General features: G+C 54.4%; 2 protein-coding genes across 3 annotated transcripts in view; both read right to left on the bottom strand.

Moving 5' to 3' along the window:
• Positions 265 to 11,936, bottom strand: LOC100522569 (complement C1q and tumor necrosis factor-related protein 9). 2 transcript variants are annotated; one of them, XM_013980400.2, is made up of 5 exons: positions 11,796 to 11,899; positions 7,738 to 7,815; positions 6,055 to 6,241; positions 4,013 to 4,075; positions 920 to 1,966 (listed from the first exon to the last, which is right to left on the bottom strand). In XM_013980400.2, the coding sequence occupies exons 3-5, from the start codon at positions 6,218 to 6,220 to the stop codon at positions 1,194 to 1,196; spliced, it is 1,002 nt and encodes a 333-aa protein (XP_013835854.1). In that variant the 5' UTR covers positions 6,221 to 6,241; positions 7,738 to 7,815; positions 11,796 to 11,899; the 3' UTR covers positions 920 to 1,193. The 2 variants fall into 2 exon arrangements, with proteins under 2 accessions (XP_003130932.1, XP_013835854.1); XM_003130884.4 differs by lacking the exon at positions 7,738 to 7,815 and having other exon boundaries at positions 265 to 1,966; positions 11,796 to 11,936.
• Positions 15,084 to 23,729, bottom strand: part of SPATA13 (spermatogenesis associated 13) — a 354,699-nt gene continuing 346,053 nt past the window's right edge. Inside the window, 4 exon segments of the mRNA XM_021065472.1 lie at positions 15,084 to 18,614; positions 20,867 to 20,941; positions 21,391 to 21,763; positions 23,556 to 23,685. Coding sequence (XP_020921131.1) covers positions 18,439 to 18,614; positions 20,867 to 20,941; positions 21,391 to 21,763; positions 23,556 to 23,685 — 754 coding nt within the window. The 3' untranslated portion in view covers positions 15,084 to 18,438.

The following is a 23,729-nucleotide window of genomic DNA, read 5'->3' on the forward strand; positions in this document are numbered from 1 at the left end:
GTCGTCTCCACAACACTCCGGTGTTAAATGGAGTTTGTTTTCAGTTTAGCCTGGTCGGGAGAAAAAGCCCCGGTGATAATAGTGGCAAAGAAACTTTAGTTACAGAAAGTGCCGTGAGGCTCCTACACAGTTCTCCGCGGCATGACTAGAAGGTCTGTATTTTTTGTGTGTACGCATAAGAAGTGATTTCATTTTCTACTGGTGTTTTTCAGTCAGATTTTAGGGAGTTCCCATCGTGGCTCAGGGGTAAACGAACCCGACTAGCATCCATGAGGATGAAGGTTCTGCCCCTGGCCTTGCTCAGTGAGTTAAGGAAGCCTTGTATTTTGGCTAAGCGGACAAGAAGCTGTGAAAAAAAAACCAAGTCAGATGGAATTTGCCCTGCTGGGTTTGAGCATATTGGGACGGGCTCCTTTCTTGTCCTCTTTCTACCTCTGGGGTTGGAAAAGTCCATCCGTCCCACCCTTGTGTTCTGGAAGCGCCAGCCTTTTCTCTGGTTTCGCAGGGTCACAGATGAAGGAGCATTTTGTCCCAGGACGATGCACACAATAGGTCTCAGCTATAACTGACTTAGATTTAGATGATGAGAATCAGGGACTTCTGAGTTGATATTTATTTATTTATCTTCTTAGGGCCTCATCCGAGGCCCATGAAAGTTCCCAGGCTAGGGATCAAAGCAGAGCTGCAACTGCCAGGAGTTCCCATTGTGGCTCAGCCGAAACGATCCCCATTAGTAGCTATGAGGATGCAGGTTCGATTCCCTGACCTTGCTTTCGTGGAATAAGGACCACACGTTGCTGTGAGCTGTGCTGTTAGTCGCAGGTACGGCTCAGATCCTGCGTGCTCCAGTTCACCTGCTAGCCTGGAAACTTCTAAATGCCACACCTGTGGCACTAAAAAAACAGCTCACCACCACACCAGATGCTTAACCCACTGCACGAGGCCAGGGATCGAAGCTGCATTCTCATGGATCCTAGTTGGGTTCTTAACCCCCGGAGCCACAACAGGAACTCCCAGGGCAAGTATTTTTACATGTACTCTTGCAATGACAGGAAAGACCTACAGAATCAGCTCGGGAAATAACTTGCCTATTTATCGCCTTTTTACGGGTTTGACGGTGATGGTTTCATTCATCCATGAGATCATCAAACAACATCTTCGCTGAGCCAATTCTGGGGCCGTCACGGTCACGGTCACGAGCTGCTGAACAGGAGGAAGCCCGTGAACGTGGTGTCGTCGTCCTCATCCGCAAACAAGCCGTTGAACCGCTCCCCTCCCAGCACCTGCAGCCACACCTCGTCCCCCAGCTTCAGCGGCAGGACGATGCCGCCCGACGCCTGGTCCTCGGAGCTCGTGTAACCGTCCTTGGTGTGCAGGATTTTGACCCCGTTTTTGACCAGTGCCACCTGGACGTTCCTGGAGAAGACAGTGAGGTGGTAGGTGAAGAAGTAAACGCCGGCCACGTGGCAGGTGAATTTCCCGGTGGCCACGTCGTAGTGGTTGAACTCGTTGTACAGGATCCTGTCGAATCGGACGGGTACATCCGACGGGGGGAACTTGCTGAGCACCGAGAGCCCCACGGTGAAGGCGCTTTTGGGCAAGACCGGCGTCTCACCCATTCTCCCTTTCTCTCCCCGATCCCCTTTCCAGCCCCTCACTCCCCGGACGCCTGGCTCACCCTGGGGCCCCAGGGGTCCGGCATCTCCCCTGGGACCAGGCTTTCCAATGGGCCCCATGGGGCCCGGGGAGCCAGTTGGGCCCGAAGGTCCAGTGCTGCCCTTTGGCCCTTCCGGACCAATGGGACCCACGTCCCCCTTGTCCCCCTTCAGTCCTTGGGGGCCCGGCTCTCCGCTGAGGCCTTTCTCTCCCGGGGGGCCCACAAGTCCCTTGGGCCCATGTTTTCCTGGAGGTCCTCTGGAGCCCTGGTCGCCTTTGATGCCCTTGGCTTCGACGTGTCCATCGACCCCTAAGCAGGACAAGAGAGGACAGAGGCAGAGAGGAGCTGTGACACGTCACCTGTGAGAGCAACTGTGGTTGTTCTGCTACTGAGCATGTGAGTGAGATACAGCAGCGTCAGGGCCCAGGTCCAGGACAAGCTCAGGGTCTGAAAGCTAATTTGCCCCTGAACTGTGCTCACACAAACCCACACATACACACACCTTTCGATTTGTGGACAGTAAATCAGCCGCGGGGCTCACACTAGAAATAACAGCTTTGGAGTTCCCGCCATGGCACAGTGGGCTAAGAATCCCACTGCAGCAGCTCAGGTTGCTGCAGAGGCACAGGTCCCACTCCTGGCGGGCGCAGCAGGCTGAAGGACCTCACATTCAGTCCCTGACTTCCATGCGCCCTGGGTGCAGCCATAAAAAAAAGATAAAAAGAAATGACAGTCTTTTTGCTGCCTGAGTCTGACAGTGAGTGGTGCCCCCTCCTCTGCTTTGGAGGAGCAAAGAACGCAAGCAGCAGGTGTACCAGGGCTGCTCCAGGGGCTGATGTGCAGCTCTGATGGGGTTTGGGGGCTTTTTTGGTCTTTTTAGGGCCTCACCCGTGTCATACGGAGGTTCCCAGGCTAGGGGTCCAATCAGAGCTGCAGCTGCCAGCCTACACCACAGCCACAGCAACACAGGGTCCAAGCCACATGTTTGACCTACACCACAGCTCACGGCAACGCTGGATCCTCAACCCCCTGAGCGAGGCCAGGGATCGAACCTGCATCATCACAGATGCTAGTCAGATTCATTTCTACTCAGCCAGGACGGGAACTCCAGCCCTGATGCTTTCACACCCACACACCTGCCGCCCAGAGGCTCATCCAAGTGACCACAGACTCGTCCTGGGTTGCCGCTCACTGCTCAGTACATCTGCCAACCTGTCTGCTGTGTCAGGTGCATCGGGCTGCAGTGGTCCTGCTGTCCCCCAGCCCCTCCTCCTCCTCCTCACACCCCAACTGGGCAGCGGTGGTTACGAGCGCACGCTCTGGAAGTAGACACCCTGTCTCCACCACTCGTGCACAAGCCGATTCCCCAGGATAGGAAGCAACTCCTTTAAGGACTGTTGTGCTAAGTAAGGCAGCACCAGCACGAGGGAACATCATGCGTGTGGGACCACCACCTCCCTCCCCATCGGTGACAACTGTCAGCATCCTCTCCACCTCCAGGGCCCGGCTCAGGTGCCACCCTCTCCTGCAGGGCACTAAGTCGGAATCCAGTGCCCCTGAATCAGGCTTCCGCAAACCATGGCCCGTGGGCCACACCCACCCTCTGCCTATCTTTGTACCCCTGCAAACTAAGAATGGTTCCCCCCCCCTTTTATTTTTTTGCCAAGCCCATGGCACATGGACGTTCCTGGGCCAGGGATGGAATCCAAGCCACTGCTGTGACCTACACCACAGCTGCAGCAACTCCAGATCCTTTAACCCACTGAGCAGGGCCAGTGACAGAACCCACACCTTCTCATTGGCCCGAGCCACTGCAGTCAGAGTCTTAACCTCGTGTGCCACAGCAGGAACTCCCTGGTTTACATTTGAAAATGGTCACAAATAACGTTCCGAGCTACAGGACAATCATGCAAAATTCAGGTCCCACTGGACCATAGCCCCAGTTACTGAGGCATCATTTACACTGCTCTTCTCCACGATGGCAGAGCTGAGGAATTGTGGGGAGACCTGGTGGCCCATAAAGCTGAAAATATTTACTATCTGGCTCTTTATGGAAAGTTTGCCCGTCTCTGCACGGAATCCCGAGCTGCTGGAGAGAACTGGGTGGCCGTTATCCGTGGATCATCCTCAGAGCCTCATAAGGGACTTGTGTTGGTAGACACTTAAATTCTTTTTTGGGGGGGTGGGAGGGCTGCAGCTATGGCACGCAGAAGTTCCCAGGCCGGGGTTCGAACCTGTGCCACATCAGCAGGTCCTTAACCCACTGAGCCACCAGGGAGCTCCAACACTCAAGTTCTCATTATATCCCTGCCAGCTGAGGACGAGGGCACAGCCAAATGGAAAGCCACCTCTGACCTGGTTCTCCTTTCTCTCCCATCATCCCGTCCTTCCCTGGACCACCGGGACGTCCTGGTTCACCTGGTGGAAAATGAGAAAACAGGCAGGAGTTAAAATCCGGTTCAGAGGAGAAGGTCTGCCCGCCTCCTGTGAAAGCAGATGTGGGACGGAAGGGAGGGTTCTGGAAGGATCTCTGTGGTGCCTTAGAGTGCTGTGCAGGCCCATTGGGGCATCAGGCCATGAGGTTTTGCTGACCACGTAGGAGTCCTGATGCTCAGAACAGGCTCCTGGAGCACCAGTGTCCTGTGTCACGTCCACGCGCCTGTGTTTGTAAGCTGTGTACGGGTAAGCTTCTAAAAACGTGTTCATTGTAAAACAGACACACAAATATATTTGAAAACAGGAAGACAAAAACGAAGTTAATTTTTAGTGTGAGAAATGTGATTGATATCCTTCTCAGAAATACATATATTTTATATATGTATATGTGTGTGTGCATTTATACATGCTACATATATCACATACACGCCTTAAGGAAGCGAGTAAAACTGGAAAGACTGGATACCCTGAAAGAAGGCGAGCGATTCATCAGGAGAGAAGTAGGACATTTGGAGTCGAATGTGGGAGCATCGTCTTATGTATTTCTCTTCCCCCCACCCCACATCCATTTCTCTATCATCTAGCTTCTTTGCCTGCGTACCATGATTAAAATTTTTTTTTTTAAGATTTTTTTTTTTTGTCTTTTTGTCTTTGTTGTTGCTATTTCTTGGGCCGCTTCCGCGGCATATGGAGGTTCCCAGGCTAGGGGTTGAATCGGAGCTGTAGCCACCGGCCTACACCAGAGCCACAGCAATGCAGGATCCGAGCCGCGTCTGCAACCTACACCACAGCTCACGGCAACGCCGGATCGTTAACCCACTGAGCAAGGGCAGGGACCGAACCTGCAACCTCATGGTTCCTAGTCGGATTCGTTAACCACTGCACCACAACGGGAACTCCCCCCATGATTAAAATTTTTAAAGTTAAAGCCTCCCAAACTCGGAAAGGGAACACCCTACCCCATACGGGCCCCATGAGAGAGGAGGCGCGCCGCACGCCCCTGCAGAAAGGCTGCCTTGGACTCGGGCAAAGGGGGCTCAGATTTTTAGAGAAAGAGAGGCTGTGAGCCAGGAGTTTGAGTCACGGGGACAGATGTGTGACTTTGAACCGGGAAAGTGTTAAGGGTCAACTGGCGAGGCAGCCTGGCTGCTGCACAGGCGCAGAGAGCCCCAGGGCGGGTGGTACCCGCCCCCTCCGCTGGCAGGGACCGAGCCCGGGGGTTGCGGGCAGCTCCAAGGGTCCTGCAGCAGGAGGCCTACAAAGAGCCCCTGGGGAGGAAGGCTGGAACCTTTCTTTCGTGCTCAGAGGGCAGAGGGCTGGATGCTAACAGCATCGTCTCAGTGGTGCTTCCTGCGCCTCCTCTCCCCGCCCAGCCTCGGGGGTCGGAGCTGGTCCCCACGGTGAGGAGGGGAGTGGGCGTGAGAGGGGAGGGATCACGAAGGCAGAGGGTGTTGTGTGTGTGCAGCACACACAGACATAAAACATGTACACACATGCACACCTGTGGTCCCACCAGGACAGCAGGGGGTGGGTTTCATTAAGACGGAGAGTTTGCTGTTCGCCGGGCTAGCCTTTCCCTCCCCAGGAGGAGAGTGCCTGATGCCCCAAAGTGCCCCTGGTGACCCTCTGCTCCATCCAGCCAGGGCAGGTAACCTGCTCGACCACAAACGCCATGAGCAGGGGACGCCCCAAATGCCTGGAAGGCCCACAGAATGGGAAAGCCCATGAGGATGGGGTCCTGACAGCTCGTGCTGCCCTGTACCCCGCACCCAGCCCTATCTGGCTGGAACAGGCTGTCCGTAAGTGTGTCCTAGGGGACGGGTGGATGGATGGATAGATGGATGGGTGGGGAAGGATGGAGAAGGGTGAGCCAGTAGGCGCTGAGCACACAGGTGATGAAGGAAGGTGCTAAAAGGAAGAGAGTGAGCAGAAGGGCAGCTGCAGGCACAGGCACCAGGTACCTGCATCCCCCTTGTCGCCCTTCGTGCCGTCTCGTCCATCTCTTCCAGGCAATCCATTGTGACCGGGGGTCCCAGGGACGCCGGGGTGGCCCTGTCTGCAGGTGTCCTGTGAGCTCACCGTCCCTGCACAGACTCCAGAGACGAGCAGGAGGCACCAGATCCTCATGGCTCAGATGACGGAGCTGGGCTGAAAGAGGGGAACAGACCAAAGGGAGAAACGTTGTCACTGGGGCCGCAGACACGGCCTCGGCCCCCTTTGCAGTGGCCAAACTCAGAACGGCCGGAGCGCATCAGGGTGGGAGCTGGCAGCAGACCAAGCTGCTCACCATCGAAGGGCATGGTCCTAGGAAGCACTCATGAAGTTGGGGCAGCTCCTAAAGGAGAGCCGTCTAGGAGAGAGCCCAGTGCCCCATCAGGAACCCGCTTGGCCACTTCGCTTTGGGCATAGCACTTTTTGGAGGCAGAGAAGAGATTCATGCTTATCTCCCAGGGGTGCTGTAAAAACATCAAAAGGTTTTTAGGGCACATGGAGGTTCCCAGGCTAGGGGTCTACACCACAGCCACAGCAACGCGGGATCGATCCAAGCCGCATCTATGACCTACACCACAGCTCACAGCAACACCGGAGGCTTAACTCACTGAGCAAGACCAGGGATTGAACCTGAGTCCTCATGGATACTCATTGGGTTTGTAATCCACTGAGCCACAACGGGAACTCCTATACAAAACAAATTTGATCACATGGTGCACAAAAGCACATTTTAAATAGTAAATCAAACAGAGAATTAGCATTTGATCCAGCAATCCCTCCCCTGAAGATACATGCCAAAGAATTAAAAGCGGGGACTCCCACAGATGTTTCTACACCCAGGTTCACAGCAGTGTTATCCACAGTCCCCAAAAGGGGGGAGACAACCCACCTGTCTATTGACACATGAATAGGTCCATCCATACAGTGGTCGTGGTTCAGCCTTAAAAAGGAGGGAAACTCTGAGAGTTCCCTGGTGGTTCAGTAGGGTAAGGACCAGGCATTGTCATTTCCATGGTTCCGATTACTGCCGTGGTGTGGATTTGATTCTGGGCCTGGGAATTTCTGCTTGCTAGAGGGGTTGGCCCCCACCCCCCCCAAAAAAGGAAGGAAATTTTGACACAGGCTGCATCATGGGTGAACTTGAAAACATTGTGCTATGTGAACTTAGCCAGTCACCATAGGACAAATAGCGTATAATTCCACTTATACGAGGTACCTGAGGAGGCAAATTCACAGACAGAAAGTAGAAAGGTTGCTTCCAGACCACTGCAAAAACGTAAATATCACAAAAAAATCAAGTCACAAATTTCTTGGTTTCCAGTGCATATAAAAGTTATATTTACACCATACATAAGGTGTGCACAGCATTGCTTAAAAACAGCGTACAGGACTTCCTGCTCTGGTGCAGTGGGTTAAAGATCCTACTGCAGAGGCGCAGGTTGCTGCAGAGGCGCAGGTTCAATCCCCAGCCTGGCGCAGTGGGTTAAATGATATGGTGCTGCCACAGCTGCAGCCTAGATTTTAGGTGCACCTCAGATTCAATCTCTGGCTCAGGGAACTTCTACATGCCACGGGGGTGGCCATTAAAAAATAAAAATAAAAACAGTGCATACGTTAATATTAATAGTTCTTTATTGCTAAAAAAGGCTCACCGTCACTTGAGTGGTGCCATCAAAGATCCCTGGTCACAGGTCACCATAAGCGATGCAATAGGGATGGACAAGTCTGGACTGTTGTGAGAATTGCCAAAATGGGACACAGAGACACGAGGTGAGCAAATGCGCCAAGCAGGTGGCCACACACCTTCCGTTTGTGACAAGATGCAGTATCGGTGAAGCCCGCTTAAGCAATGTGTGTCCCTGTGCATGTCACCAAAAACTCCATGTACATGCAGCCAAAGGAACACGGTTGCTTTACGAATGATGGGGTTATGGGAGATTTTTTTTTTTGGTTTTAAATGCCCTTTTACAGTATCTATAGAACTATTTCTATATGTACATACATATTATATATATATATATATATATATATATATTTTTTTTTTTTTAACCAGCTAGACTCCCATCCACAGGAGGACACCGCCCCCTCACGGAAGCCGCTGTGCATCGCGGGGTCCCGTGTGATGTAAACCAAAGTATTTTGGGAAAAGGAAAGGCAGATGTTTCCCTCTCAAGTCACAAACTTACGCCCCTTGGGGAATTGAGTTTGTTTTCCTCAAGCCAAACTCCGTACATAAGCCACATCTTCGGGCTCTGTTTAACCCAGAAGTGACTGGTTGGCAGGTAAACCTAAACTGCACAGACAGACCAGCCTCTGTAGGGGGCTAGATTTTTCCTTTGTGATTTTCGAAAACGGGTGTTACAATGATCCCAGAAGAAAGAAAGAAAGAAAGAAAAAAAAAAAAAGATCAGGAGCTCATAAAGGGATCAGATTGGGATAAACTCCGCTTTGCTCTCCAGCCAGAGAGGAGCCGAGATAAAAGCCAAGGCCCAGCCCTCTGCGATCCTTTGCTCTGGTGCTGGCAGACACGCCACACAGGCAGGGCCTGGCAGGTACCCACTGGCAACAAACGGCTGTGATACAAGGAACATGCTTGGGAGTGTCTGCTGTGGCTCAGCGGGTTAGGAACCCGACGCAGTGTCTATGAGGATGTGGGTTTAATCCCTGGCCTCGCTCAGTGGGTTAAGGATCAGGTGTTGCCTTGGGCTGCAGCGTAGGTCACAGATGAGGCTCTCATTCCACCCTGAGCCCAGGAAATCCCATGTGCTGAAAGTGCAGTAGTTTAAAAAAAAAAAAAGAAGAAGAAGAAGAAAAATAAAAAAGGAACACACTTAGCTCCCAAATGAGCAGAGTTGAGTTGTGGCATCATCTCGAAAGCAAAAATTCTTAGAGACGGACCTGAGAATTTGCACAAGGAATACAGTAGAAATTGTGTCCGTGGCAGTTTTCAAGATAAAAGGTTTACATTTGTGTTTCTCTCAAAGCCTGAGGCTGGTGTCTCAATTTCGATGTTTAACTCCTATGTCTGGTGTTTCTCCAGATCGCACAGACTAGGACCCCACCTGTCTCGGCTTTCCCTCCCCCTCCCCTTCTCTGGACCCCCTCCCCTCCCCCTCCACACGGCGCCTGGACGAGCCTCACTTCCAAGGCGCTAACCTGGGTTACAGCTTGTTGAGGACAGCGACTGCATCTTCCCACTTATTTTCAGCACTGCACAGTGAAGTATTTGTTGAATGGGTACATGAATGAAGGAATGGATTTGATACTGGCTTAACTGCGAGCAAATCACCCCCCGGGGAGGTGGCTGGGTATCGACTCACTGTTTCATCTGGGGATTTCTAGGAGTTCCCACTGTGGCTCAGCTGTTAACGAACCCGACTAGCACGCGTGAAGACGCGGGTTCGATCCCTGGCCTCGCTCAGGGGGTTAAGGATCCGGCATTGCTGTGACCTGTGGTGTAGGTCGAAGACTCGGTTCGGATCCTGCGTTGCTGTGGCTGTGGCGTAGGCTGGAGGATCTCAGTATCGAGCTCTGATTGGACCCCTAGACTGAAAACCTCCATATGTTGCGGGTGCAGCCCTAAAAAAAAAAAGACATGTGGGGGTTTCTAGTCTCTCCAACACCCCTTCTCGCCATCATCATTGTCGCCCATGGGAACTGAAATTGTAGCTGGCTGGTGGATGCATGCAACGCTCACTTTCCAGCCTCTCTCCCATCCCGTACTTGTGGGAATCTAGGTTACGGCCAGCAGGCGCTGAGTCAAGCGATAACGAGCAACCGGTGGGCCATGACCCGGACGGGACGGACGGGCCCTTCCCGCGAGCCGCCCTGGGACCCTGGAAGGAGGGCATCCCTTTGCGGACAGAGCAAATCCTGGTCTCTGAGGGCTTCTCGGGCCCGGTCTGCCCCCACCCCCCCAGCCTGTCTTTGACACGAGGGAGAAATAAGTCCCGCCAACCTGCCCAAGCCTGTTCTCGGGGCCGCTCACGCAGCTGAGCCTTGACGGGCGCCAGGCTTGTGCTGGCAGAGGAGGGCGCTCAGGCCAAGTGGGGAAGGTTTGACATCCCTGTTCCCTTAGCCCACAGTCGGCCTTGCTGGGGACGCGCGGGGTGTAACCCCCTCCAGGTGACACGCGAGGCATGGCCTTAGATCCGTGCAATGGGTGTCAATGACCCGAGGACAGACACAGTCCCGCTCCACGGGGGAGGGGAGCCGTGACCCCGGGAGCCGCTGAGATCTCACCGACCCGAGACAGGGAAGCAGCTGGAGACAAAGGGACACAGGCTGCAAATGCCTTCAGAGCTACTGCTTTTTAGAGCCAAATAAAATAGGGTCTTGCTTTACTTCTTTCTGGAATGCGTCTCCAATGCTTGACCAATATTCTCCTTTATTACTGAATTTCCCTGCCTCCCCCCGCCCCCCATTAATTTTCTCCAAGGACGTGATGTTCCCAATTCATGGCCAAGGTCCAGGGCTTCCGCTTCTCAAGCTCCTTACCTCCCCAAAGAGGAAGGCTTAATAAAGACCTGCCGGAACCCAGCTGAGCAATTTTTGCTAGATCTCCAAACTTCCAGCCTCTAGAGGTTGCATAAAATGCAAGGGCTGAGTGAACCACAGCATCCTTCCCAGACACCACAGCCCGAGAATCTGAATCTAAATTGTCTTCATGCAACACACTGTCTTCCATGGGGTCCATACTCTGACATATATTTCTTTTTCAACATATGTTGAACATACATGAAATATTTCCTATGTTTAAACTACACTGGGTAAGTCTGTACTGCCATGAACATAATAATGCACACCTTACAATTTGTGCAAATTAATCCATGAGCTCCACCAGAAATCTCTCTAGAAAGGCCTACTGGGAGTTCCCACCATGGCACAGTGGGTTAAGAACCTGACTGCAGTGGCTCAGGTCAGGGCAGAGGGGTGGGTTTGATCTCCAGCTGGCGCAGTGGGTTAAGGAGCTGGCATTGCCACAGCTGTGGCACAGGTCGCAGCTGTGGCTTGGATTCAATCCCTGGCCCAGGAACTTTCATGTGCTGTGGGTTTGGCCATTAAAAAAAAGAAAAGAGAAAGAAAAAAAGAAAGGAAAGAAAGGGAAAGAGAGAAAGCAAAAGAAAGAAAGAAAGAAAGAAAGAAAGAAAGAAAGAAAGAAAGAAAGAAAGAAAGGGGAGTTCCTGTCGTGGCACGGTGGTTAACGAATCCAACTAGGAACCATGAGGTTGCGGGTTCGGTCCCTGCCATTGCTCAGTGGGTTGGGGATCCGGCGTTGCCGTGAGCTGCGGTGTAGGTTGCAGACACAGCTCAGATCTGGCGTTGCTGCGGCTCTGGCGTAGGCCGGTGGCTACAGCTCCGATTGGACCCCTAGCCTGGGAATCTCCATATGCCGCAGGAGCGGCCCAAGAATAGCAAAAAGAAAGAAAGGAAAACAAAAGAAAGGTCTAATTCTTAAGATTTCTTCTATGGTATCATCTCTCTCCCCAGCCAGTTTGCAGCGTTCTCGAAGAACTTGAAAATCTTTTTTATCTCCTGTCTGGCCTCTTCGTTAAGAGTGAATTTGGGAGCCAGCAGACTCCTTTCCTATCCCAAACCCTGTAGACATCAGCCTACTTTGCAAATAATTAAGCAGGATTATCACATGCCAGTAACATGAACCATTTTAGGCCCCTGATGTCTTACAGTGAAGGTTTCCTAACACACTTACCGAATCCCAGGGCGGCGGGCGGCACCCAGGTGCTGTGCAAGCCAGGAATCACGGAGCAAACTAAAGAAAACCCCACCTTCCTGCCCTGCGAGTCCCTGTGGACACGGCTGCAAAACAGCAGGAAGGGGCGGGAGCAAACGAGCACAGAACCTCCTGGGAAATTTTCAGGGAGTTCCCGTTGAGGCTCAGCGGGTTAAGAACCTGACTAGGAGCCATGAGGATGCAGGTTTGATCCCTGGCCTCTCTCAGTGGGTTGGGAATCAGGTGGTGTGGTGAGCTGTGGTGTAGGTCGAAGACGGGGCTTGGATCTGGCGTGGCTGTGGCTGTGGTGTAGACGGGCAGCCGCAGCTCCAATTCGCCTCCTAGCCTGGGAACCTCCATATGCTGCAGACACGGCCTTGAAAAGATACAGGAAAAAAAAAAAGAATTTCAAGAAGACGTGTGACACTTAAGTCAGGGGCGTCTCCCAGCAACACTGCTTAGTTGAGCAAACTTAGCTTTTTCCCCCGTTTTTAATGGAGAGAAGGGGAGGCAGCTTCTGGTGGGTCTGGAGGGAGGCGCTCGCAGGGCTGCTTCTTCCCTCGAAGTGATGTCTGCGCCTTTGCTTCGTCTCTGCGGCCAGTCAAGGACCCACAGGACCGAACTAAGACGACGCTGCCGGGCCTTGTTCAGACCATCAACCCTTGGAACTGACCCCATTAACTGGAGCTCTCTGACTCGTGTGGTTCCTTTATTTCTTTTTGATTATTATTATTGTCTTTTTAGGGCCGCAGCATATGGAGGTTCCCAGGCTAGGGGTCCAATCGGAGCTACAGCTGCCGGCCTATGCTATGGCCACAGCAACTTGGGATCCGACCTACACCACAGCTCACAGCCATGCCGGATCCTTAACCCACTGAGCGAGGCCAGGGATCGAACGCGCGTCCTCATGGATTCTAGTTGGGTTCGTGAACCACTGAGCCACGATGGGAACTCCCGCGTGGTTCCTTTAAATGTAGGCATTTTTGCGCCTAAGAGTTTAATGCCCAGTCTCCACACGCATGCACACGCACGCACACACATGCACACAGACACGGCACTAAGAAACACATGGTGAAACTATTATTTTCAATCCCATGTAATCACTGAGTGGTACATTTTCCCGTCAGTGTCTGTTAATGTTGATTTTCTAGCTTAAAAATAGCATCAGACCACTGTAAATCAATCATAATAAAGACATTTTTAAAAATGACAGAGTATTACAATTAGAATACGCAAGCCATGAGGTCTCGCTATATAGCCCAGGGAACTATATTCAACCACTTGTGACAGAACATGATAGAAGAAAATATGGTAAAAAGAATGTATATGTGTGACGGGGTGACTTTACGGCAGAAATTGACAGAACGTTGTAATTCAACTATAATAAAAATTTAGAAAAAATAAAAATGCAGAAACCAAAAAAAAAAAAAAAATTAACATCACGAGGACAAACGCACCCAATGCTGCTTCTCGAGAGGCTGAGTGGGAGTGGAGGGGAGAGTGGGGTGCAGGCAGGTCCCCCCTCAACAGAGGTCGCACCCCCCACACTGTGCCTCAGTTTCCCTCTCCAAGCAGCAGGCAGAATGGCGCCAGGGTCTCAGGTGGTGGCAGGGTTTCCCCAGGTCACGCAGACCCACCACCTCGTCTCTTGACCCCAGCCCCGCCTGCACACCTGCTGCGTCCTTCAAGGGGCCCCAGGAACAATTCCTTCCTTCTGCATCCGCCTCCCACCCTTCCGCTCCTCGGGCTGGGGTCCCAGGTGCATCCTCTGCCCAGCTGCCTGCTCTCTGCACAGCGCTCCCAGCGTAACCAGCCACAACCGGGCGCCTCCCCCATCTGCATCCCGGCCCTGAGCTTCCACCGGGGGTGGACAGCCACAGACCCACCCTCCAGCCGCTCTCTCAGCAGCGCCCAGAGCCCCAGGGGAGAACCCTGCAGCCACTGTCTCCCCAACACCTGGTGATGACGGGGATTTGCGTCCTTGCTGAGCATCTGGACAGCGGCCTCCTCTCCCCCACTGTCTCCTCTGGGCTCTGCCTCCCCTCCCCCACCCCCAGTATCTCTGGGGGCGTTTTGTTTTGGTTTTGCCTCTGTGGGGTTTTGTTTTGGTCTTTTTAGGACTGAACCCGTAGCATAGGGAGGTTCCCAGGTTAGGGGGCAAATCTGAGCTACAGCTGCCGGCCTACACCACAGCCACAGCAACGCAGGATCCGAGCCTAGTCTGCAACTTACACCATGGCTCACGGCAATGACAGACCCTTAACCCACTGAGCCAGGCCGGGGATGGAACCTGCATCCTCACAGACGCTAGTTCTTAACCCAGAGAGTCACAATGGGAACTCCCTCCCTGCCTCTCGGTTTTTTTTTTTTTTTTTTTTTTTTTTTTTGCCTTTTTCTAGGGCCGCTTCCCAAGGCATATGGAGGTTCCCAGGCTAGGGGTCCAATCGGAGCTGTAGCCTGCCTCTGGTTTTAAGTTGGCCCTTTCGCTGCTCCTGGACCAGCTCTCCCTGCCTGGACTCTGCCCCGTGGAGCCCAGCACCTGGTCCGGCCCGCAGTTCTGAGACAGACCTTCCAGCTCTTTGGTGTCTCAGCTTCCCTGTGTGTGGGTGTGGGCGGAGGCCCTTGGGCTCTGCCTTCTGCCTTTTCTCCCCAGGAAAGGCCCCATCCCTGAAGTCCTTCCAGAATGCATCTACGCTCCCAAGGTCACACAATTCCCGCGGCATCCTAGCAATGCTCTATGCGCCTGCCCCTGTGGACCACAGGCTCCCATGGAGGCTCCATGCCCAGCGGGTCGGTGGCTCCTGTGCTGGGCCGTCTCCGCAGAACCCCAGAGACAGCTCCCACCCCCTCGCCCACCCTCTCCCGGGTGGGGGTCCCTCCTGGGCCATGGCCGCCACTGTCAGAGGGGTGTCAGGCACCAGGCAAGGCTCCCTCAGCCCCTAACGGAAGTCTTCCCAGAAGGGCTTGAAGCCAGGAGGCCCGTGTCCACGTGCCTTCCACCACCAGGAGCCAGTGCTGGGCTTGTCACTCATCCCAATGGTTGGTGCCTGTTTTCAAGTGGCCCCTCTGTTCCCCTCAGAACCTTCTGCTGCACCCATCCAGCAGTTTGATGCTGGCTCATTAAAGGATGTTTTTTACTGAACAAAAATCTCTTAGGGCCTATAAATCTCAGAAACGCTCCTAGCGCCCTCTCCTTTAAAATTCACGCTACACACACACATACACACACACACTCTCTCTCTCTCTCAAATGCGTGACTACAGCCAGTTTGGCAAATTAACTTTAATATATAAGATACAAAACAACAAATATAGATTCACAGCATTTACAGGAAATCATCAAAATAACATTGTAAATATATATATATATATTTTACAAAAACTTCATTCAAAGAAAATACGTATCAAGTCACAGCGATCTTGGGCAGCGCACGTCAGCTGTCGACGGCTTCTGCATTGGTCTGGAAGCTGTCAGTTGACATATACAGGTGACAGCGTCTTGATGAGTTCGAATGGAAGCAACAGGTCACCAAAAGCTTTGCAAAGTAGGTACATCAAACACAACAGATGCTAATATTTACAAAAAAAGAAAAAAAAAGACCAACAGTAGTTAAAGTACAGAGCCAGTTAGGTAGTTTCTCAATACGAGAGTCAGATACTTAAAACAACTAAGGAGAGTGATGGTAAGTTTGTTGTAACTAAATTCGCAACAAATATTTACATTTCTGGGTTTTTTCCCCCTAAGATCAGACAGTTGCTGCTTGTCATCTTCAGAATCTTGGGACCTTACGCTTCACGGCATCTGTCCTGAGAGCAGCAGCAGCCAGGGGAAATTTTAACAGGGAGACCATTTGGAGGTGAAGCTTATGATGGGGTCAACTGTTTGGGGGCAGTGTGACCTCACTGATTTGTGCCACATCGAAGGGACGCTTACCCACACATATTGGCACCAAACGGTGGCAAAACGTTCCACTGCAGCTCCCTCCCTAACTCGGGGGGGTGGGGGATCGGGGGTCGGGCTGCTGGGTGAGGAAGCGCGTCTACGCGAGGAATAACCTGGGCGAGCAGGGATGCCCAACCGCTAACACGCTGGACCACGCCACTCAGATCTCCACTGAGAAACAGAGCTGGAATGAAACGCACCTTTGCTCTGTGGCTACACAACAGCAACGCACCCTTGAGGGGGTTTTCTGAACAGGCATGGGGTCCCGCCTTGGGATTAGGAATGCAAGGCACCAAAGGATTCAGAAGGAGCGCCGAGATGGGAGTATCGGGTTCCCACCTCTGAAACCAGGTCTACCAGGGGACAAAGAGCAGATCCCCTGCGAGCAAAGCCACACGGAAGGCGTCCCCAGAAAAGCGCCCGCAAATCGCTGCCGCTTTCCCCCCTTTTTTTCCAGAAACAGAGAGGGCTATTCTTCCATGACGTTACAGATATCGTTTTTGGACAGGATTGTTGTGACAACTACCGCAAGGCGGTTACACGTGTGGGCAGGACAGACACCGCGAAAGCCATCCCAGAGGTCTCTCAACCGCGCTGGCAATTCTCAAACATGAATGGCAGTAGAGAGAAAGTCATCCAGATGTTATGCCAGCTTTTTTGGGGGGGCTCCACCCACATTGTGCAGATTTCCTACAATTTCCTGCAAGATTCCCAGTGAAACTCATACACACTCTACAGGAGCCCTGGGCTTTTTCTCCTTTTCTCCCAGTGCAACGTAGGAATTACATCAGGAAGGGAGTTGGGCGGACGTGAAACAGAAGACGGAGTCGTCCGCTCCGCAGAGAACTCAGGCGTTTGGGATAAAGCCAAGCTAGACACACAGATTTCAAGTCACAGAATGTTCCATCCTCTCAAACACACTGTAGTGGTTTTCAAATCACCTGGACGCCCAAGCTCGAGCCGTCCAGGACGGACATCTGACGAGGGACCTGTGCAGTGGCGGGGGTGGGGGGGGGGTGGGACATGCGCGCCTGGAGGCAGGGCTCGGCAGGCGGACAGAGCAGAGCTGCTGGCAGCGCCGCAAGTCCTTGGTCCCTGTGCTGGGCATTGGGCGGGGGGGGCCCTCTGGGTGCTTCTGTACTGGAGCAGAATCCTGCCTGGAATGTCACGTGAGCAAAGGATTCTCTACTTCTTCAGAGTAATTCTCTTAGGTTCAAAAAAACCCCACAAGCCACGCAACTGTTCAAAACTGCAGGATATACAAACAACGCTATGTAACCCAGTTTTGGCTGAAGGGGGCTTATGAAAAGCATATGAAGCACAGTCTTCAAAATATGTCATTCTATCTTGTTAGTAAAAAAAGGTCAGTTATATAAATGCAACGTGTATATAAAACCGAGAAATCTGTTCACGAGGCAGCCTCTGTCCCGGCCCTGGAGCACCAAGGGCCCCAAGGCTGTCCCCAGGGCCGCCCCACCCTCCAGCCAGGCCGGGGCCGCTGTGTGGGGCCCACACCCGGAGGCTCAGGCATCCCCTGTCGGGGACAGTCCGGGAGTGTTTATCCTCCAGTGGAGACCACAGGGTGGGAGTGGGACTCCCGCAAGCGGAAGGGCCTCTCCCTGGCACAGTCCGTGTCCTCACTGCACACGTACCAGTTACTTTCACCAAAATCTACCATCTAGACACGGGTAAGGGGTCAGTGCCGACAGGTCTTGGCCCGCCTGGCCTTGGTTAGCAAAGGCTGCTCTCTTAGTCGGGGTCTGTTCGGTCTCTCCTGCTGACGTGGGCCTGGCACGAGCGGCACTTCCGTGGGGTCTATGCAGCCACATCAGCTCTGAGCAAGGAGGAAGCGGGACCCTTGGGTCTCGTGCTCTTCAGGGGAAGAAGGCACCTGTCCCTGTCACTCGACTGGGGAGGACAGAGGCAAAGGAAGGAAAGACCGCCCTTCAGCTGGTGCATCTGCTCGTTCGCTTCACCATCAAACTAGAGGAAATGGGTTTTTCTGCTGCGGACAGACGTGCGAGTCCTTTCTCAGGCTCCTGCTCGGGGAGTCCGACCCGGGCAGGGAGCACCGGCCAGCAGTGGACTGCCCTCCCCTGAGGTGTCCTTGGAATGCCTGTGTCACTGAGCCCTGCAGGGCCTGGACCGGGCGGGGGAGCCGCCCTGCCCACCTGGCCCTGCGGTGGGATGGAGGTAGGGCAGGCTGGCACCACTATGTGGCAACTGTGGATCTGGAAGACGCCAGGGGACCCGGGGCCCCTGCAGGGCTACACAGACCCCCCCCAGACCATGAAGAGAGGGACAGCCCCGACCCGCCCACCCCCTTCAAAAGCAAAAGCAACGTGACTCTGACCGCCCTAGGCAGGGAGCGAGGGGAGTTAGGAGCCCACAGCCCACCGGGGCCTGGACGGCAGCTCCTCCTCATCCGTGATGCTCCGGGGTCCAGCATCACTTCAGAGCCAGCGCTGGCTCCCAGCCTCGGCCACCTCAGTGGGTCACATGGGGCCCAGAGGAGCCTGGCATCACGCCCCTCCCACCGCCAGGAGGCGGCTAGGTCTCTGAGACGGGAGGCGAAGCTGGTCCCCTTCGCTGAGTCCCCAGGAGAGGTTTTCAGCACCAGTCCAACGCCTCGGATTGAGCCCAGAAGGGGCACGCGGACGCCCCTCGGCCTGGCTGGGGGTCACTTCCTGAACGGGGTGAGCTTGTGGAAGGTGTGCCAGAAGATGGACGGCTTCCGCTTGGGCTCCGCCAGGGCGAACACCTGCTGCTGCGGGATGCTGGTGGGCACCGTGACGTGGCGCTGGTGGACCGGCCGGAGGTTCTGGTGTGGGGGCGCCGCGGGGCATCCGCTGTAGCCTGACTCGGGAGGGAAGGGGACACTGCATGAGTGTCGCACATTAGCCCAAGGGGAAGCGCCCAGAGCCAGCCCCCACCTGATTCTCAAGTCACATCCCCAAAAGGTCCCCTCACGGCCATCCTGACAAACACACTCTGATCGCGTGTGTGGAACCGGGCCCAGACTCTGGCCATCTCTCCACACCCTCACTTTAGAAACCTTGCGGGGATGGTGCCACGACAGCCACCGGGAAGGAAACGGAAACCCAGGAACGCCGCGTGCAGGTCACTGCGGCAGAGCTGGAACTGCACGGCTCTTTGGGACGACAGGCAGTCAAACGCTTTCACCAAAAGCCTGGAGCTCGTGCAGCCTCGCCTCTTTATTTGGCACAGAGAAAGCGCCTCCATTTCCCAGTGTTTAAGATGGGCTGGCGGTGCCTTCCGGGTGTTAGGAGAATCAAATGAGTGACGGTAAGCAACGTGCTCAGAACACTGGCCCCGAGACCTAATCGGATTAACCAAGCTGTTGCTCTGCAGCCAGGACTGTAAACCCGTGCAGAGCTGGTCAGAAAGGCTCAGTGACTGGACCACAAGCTACCTGAGGAGCTTGGCACGGAGTGAGGAGAGGGTGAGGGTTCTGGAAGAAGACAGGCCTCGGTCCAGAATCCACGCCTGCCCTGACCTGGCACAGGGGTCCCCTCATTTTCTGGGGGACAGTGAGGATGACGCGCCAGAGCTCATGAAACCTGCACAACAGCCGACCCCAGAACCAGCGGGGCTCCTTCTGGAGACTCCGGAAGGAGGTGGATGGCGACTAAGAAATCCTTAAAGCCGGATGCTTCCCAGTTGCCTGCCATCAAAGGCAGAGGGAAGAAGTGAATAAATAAAATGGGATTTCTGGCCTCAAAGCTGTAACTCAGTGGGGGCAAATCCTGCATCTGCGTGGAGGAAGGATGCTGAATGCTGTTTCGGTGATAAAGTCTTCTCGGCTCAGCAGCCACGGGCCGAACGAGTTCTTTTGCATTTTCACTTAGGACAATACCAAATGGGATACATCTCCTATGACTGAAGTTAATAAGAATATAACACATATTCCTGAATAAAATTCCTGATTCTTTCACTTCTTTTGGGGTAGGGCATTTGTACTATGCATGCGTGGGAAGTCTCGTCTGCGCACCCGGACGCCGGGGTCTGGGTCCCGGGCCTCGGTCTTTGCCAAGAGCGGCCGGCCCTGGGCGCTCCCGTGGGGGGAGAGTCCAGGCTCCAAATAAGCCAGAAGAGCGTCTTCTGCTCTAACTCACTGCTTGATGTGCCAGCTGTGCCATCTTTTTTCTTCTTCCCTAAGCTACAATGCGCTTTCAGCTGACAAGCAGTTTGCCGTTGGAGATTTCCTCCTTACAGGCCTCGGACCTGGGCACTGCTTGGCCGGCGGATAATCCCTCCTTCCCCCTCCCTCCCTCTCTCCGCAGGGTGGGGCTCAGAGGGCGGGGCAGCGAGGTCTGGAAGCTCCTCCGCACTGAGTCACACACTTTGAGAGACTCATCTTCCGAGTAAAAGTACATACGGAGGCACATTCAAAGCCAAAAGCACTGTCCACTGTTCGCCTTCTCGTATTGAGGGTTTTTTGTCCTTTTTTTTAGGGCCCCACCCGCGGCATATGGAGGTTCCCAGGCGAGGGGTCGAATTGGAGCTGCACTCACCAGCCTACTCCACAACCACAGCAACGCCAGATGCGAGCCCCATCTGTGACCTACACCACAGCTCAAGGCAACTCCGGATCCTTAACCCATGGATCGAGGCCAGGGATCGAACCTGCGTTCTCATGGATGCTAGTCAGATTCGTTTCCGCTGCACCACGATGAGAACTCCCTCTTATGCTGCATTTTACCCACATTCCTCTCCTTCACTTAACAACTTTGGGCATGGAGTTCCTGTTGTGGCTCAGTGGTTAACGAATCCGACTAGGAACCATGAGGTTTCGGGTTCGATCCCTGGCCGTGCTCAGTGGGCTGAGGATCTGACATTGCCGTGAGTTGTGGTGTGGGTCACAGACACAGCTCCGATCCTGTGTTGCTGTGGCTCTGGTGTAGGCCGGTGGCTACAGCTCCAATTAGATCCCTAGCCTAGGAACCTCCATATGCTGCAGTAGCGGCCTAAGAAATGGCAAAAAGACAAAAAAAAAAAAAAAAAAAAACTTTGGGCACTTCTCCTGATTTTAATTCCAATACTAAGGATACACACATGAAGGAGACGAAGGCTTCTCCAAAACTTACCTTTTGACTTTCCGTGTCCTGCCTTTTGAGCATTTAACATGGCGAGTTTCTTCTGGTTTTCTGAAATTTCCATTCCTGATTCAGAAACAAACGTGAAAAGACATTTCAGGATACAACTGGCAATGCCCACGCTGCTCCTGAGACGTAACCCAAAGCGAGCAGCCTTCATCCTTAGCGATGTGTAGGAGGCTGGAGGGCGCAGGAAAAGGCGGATTATCATCAGGATGGCCTGGGCACCGTGCCCCTGACCTGGGCATGGGTGCTGACGACCCGACGGACAGAGCAGCTCTGTGAACCCAGATGGGGGGCACACAGGGTCACCCCAACTATCCCTCCTAAGGAATCCCCAGGGGGTGGCTCACGCTTGGGGTCACAGGGCGCTGGCTTTAAAGGCCAGGTGGTGAAAGTGGGCAGGTGACCTCGGCCTCAGTTTGCTCCTCTATAAAATGGGTGCGACAACAGTTTCCACGTCACACCTGCCCCTGAGCAATACGAGGGTCCCTTTCCTTGGGGGGCGGGCTCACCCATCGCGTGGTCCTCCTGCACCCGCCGGCGCTCGTCCCGGCAGGCCTGCAGCCACCGCGCCTTGTCCTCGGGCTTCTTGGCGCAGAACAGGTGCACCTCGCCGCCCGCCCTGCTGACCAGCTTGAAGGCGTTCCTGACGCCGAGGTTCCAGGCGCTGTCGCGGCCGTCCTCCAGGTCCACCAGCTCCACGGCGTCCATGTCCGTGCGGCCCCGGTAGTAGAGCACGTCCCTCCGCAGCAGGTCCTTCTTGCAGGCCACCAGCTGGTGGTCGAACAGGAAGAAGGTCCGCTGCTGGCTCTTGCCCTGCCGGGTGACCCTGGTCAACTCCCCGGAGTGGATCAGCTCCGAGCTGCGCTCCAGGATGTCCTGCCCCTGCAAGGGGGACATGCGTCCTCAGTCTCCCGACTTGGTGCCCGGTGCCGGGGCCGGGGTGGGGGGGTGTCCACGCTTGGGGCAGGGACATGCGTCCTCAGTCTCCCGACTTGGTGCCTGGTGCCGGGGCCGGGGGGTGGTGTCCACGCTTGGGGCAGGGACATGTGTCCTCAGTCTCCGGACTTGGTGCCCGGTGCTGGGGGAGGGGGGTCCGCGCTTGGGGCAGGGACATGCGTCCTGCGTCTCCTGGTGCCGGGGTTGGGGAGGGGTTGGGAGTGATGGAGGCGGGGAGAGGCTGTCAGCACCGCCCCCATCTCTAAACGGGAAAATTCTCATCTCTTGCCTTCTCTCAGCGGGGAAATGTGGGCTGCTGTTACCTGAGGGGCCCCCTCATGAGAAAGATCCAGTGGGAAATGCTGCCTGGTGGGGACCCACCTGGGATCTGATCTGGCCACTGGCCCGAACTTGCCCTTGGAAGACAAAAAGCTCCCGTGGCCGGGGGCTCCGTCCTGCAAACTCAGGGGGCTTCTGAGCCAGGCACATGGCGGCTCCCGGAATAACTAGCTTAGGATCTTGGAAACAAAAGGCCAGATGGCAAACTGCTAGCAAGAAATTGGGAAACTTCTGCCAAGAAAGTATCCCCTGAATGGCAGAGTCCAAGGAGAGAAGGAGAAACACACTTTTATGACTCCAGGTTGGGTCTCATCCAATGTAGACTCACGGTCTCCAGTACGGCACTGGCCTTTGATTCCATTTCACTTTCCTCTAATCCCCGCTATATTTTCTTTTATATTTTTTGGAGGCAAATGATCTTGACTCCAAAGAGCTGTTCTATTTACCTGCCTAGAGCGATTCTGTGCCCTGAATTCCTCGGTCATGGAACAGGAGACTCAGACGCAGGGCTCCAAGTGCCCCCCTCCCCAGACTCCCAGTGTCTACACAGGCCCGGAAACGGGGGTGTTTCTCTCCCGTGCTCACTGCTGTAACCTGCTTTGGTTAAAAACCTCACTCTACCCAAACTCCCACAATCCTCTGGGAGAGAGTGAGGTGTGGCCACTTCATCTGATGGAGGAGGACTCGCCTTGGTCTCAAGACCACCCGAACACCCTGGCCCCTGGCGAGGCCGTGGGCCCAGCTCTGCCACTTGCCAGCTCTGTGTCTGTGGCTGAGCTCCCGGATTTCTACGCTGTGTTTTCCCATCTGTTACATGGGGTAATAACAGTGTCTGCTTCCTAGGACTGCTGAGCGGGTTCAGTGGGTTCCCGAATGGCTTAGACCAGGGCCAGGCAGGTGGTGCACACGGTACAGGCACTAGCTACTGTCCCCGTTGTCATTATAAACAAACGGGTGGGGTGGGGGTGGGGGTGCACGTGCAGGTGCGAGCTGAGTCGTCGTCACGTGCTGTGTCAAGGGCGGCACGGCCTTGTCTTACACGATCCCACACCCACCCTCCCGCCTTACAGACGCGGCATCAGCCCTCCTCAGACACCCAGGACTCACAGCCCCCTGCCCAGTAACCTGTCCTGAGCGCTCCAGCTGCTCCCTCGGAGCTTGCAGTCAAGTGGGAGAGACAGACTGTATCAATAAACTGACTTCAGAGACTACAGAATCAGTGTGCCTCAAACATCATCACAGCATCCAAGCCAAGCGCACAGGGTACCTCAGAGACGGAACAAATGTCATCACATTTGACGACCACGGGTGGGGGCAGGGCGGGGCTCCCAGGTACCCCCCAGCCCGCAATGGACCATGGGGGCCGGAGGCTCTAAGGGGGGGGCGGGCTCCCACGTACCTCCCAGCCCACGATGGACACCTGCCACCGCGCTATCTTGTCTATGCTTTCCAGCTTGCGTTTTCGCTCGTTGATCAAACAGGCGACGTTCTTCATGGCCTCGTACGCTGCCTTTATGTTGTTGTAATCGCTGCAGAGTGTGGGGGTGTTTAATTTCAACCATGCAACCCAGCA

This window comes from Sus scrofa, chromosome 11 (genome assembly GCF_000003025.6).
Source record: "Sus scrofa isolate TJ Tabasco breed Duroc chromosome 11, Sscrofa11.1, whole genome shotgun sequence".
NCBI classification, from domain to species: Eukaryota; Metazoa; Chordata; class Mammalia; order Artiodactyla; family Suidae; genus Sus; species Sus scrofa.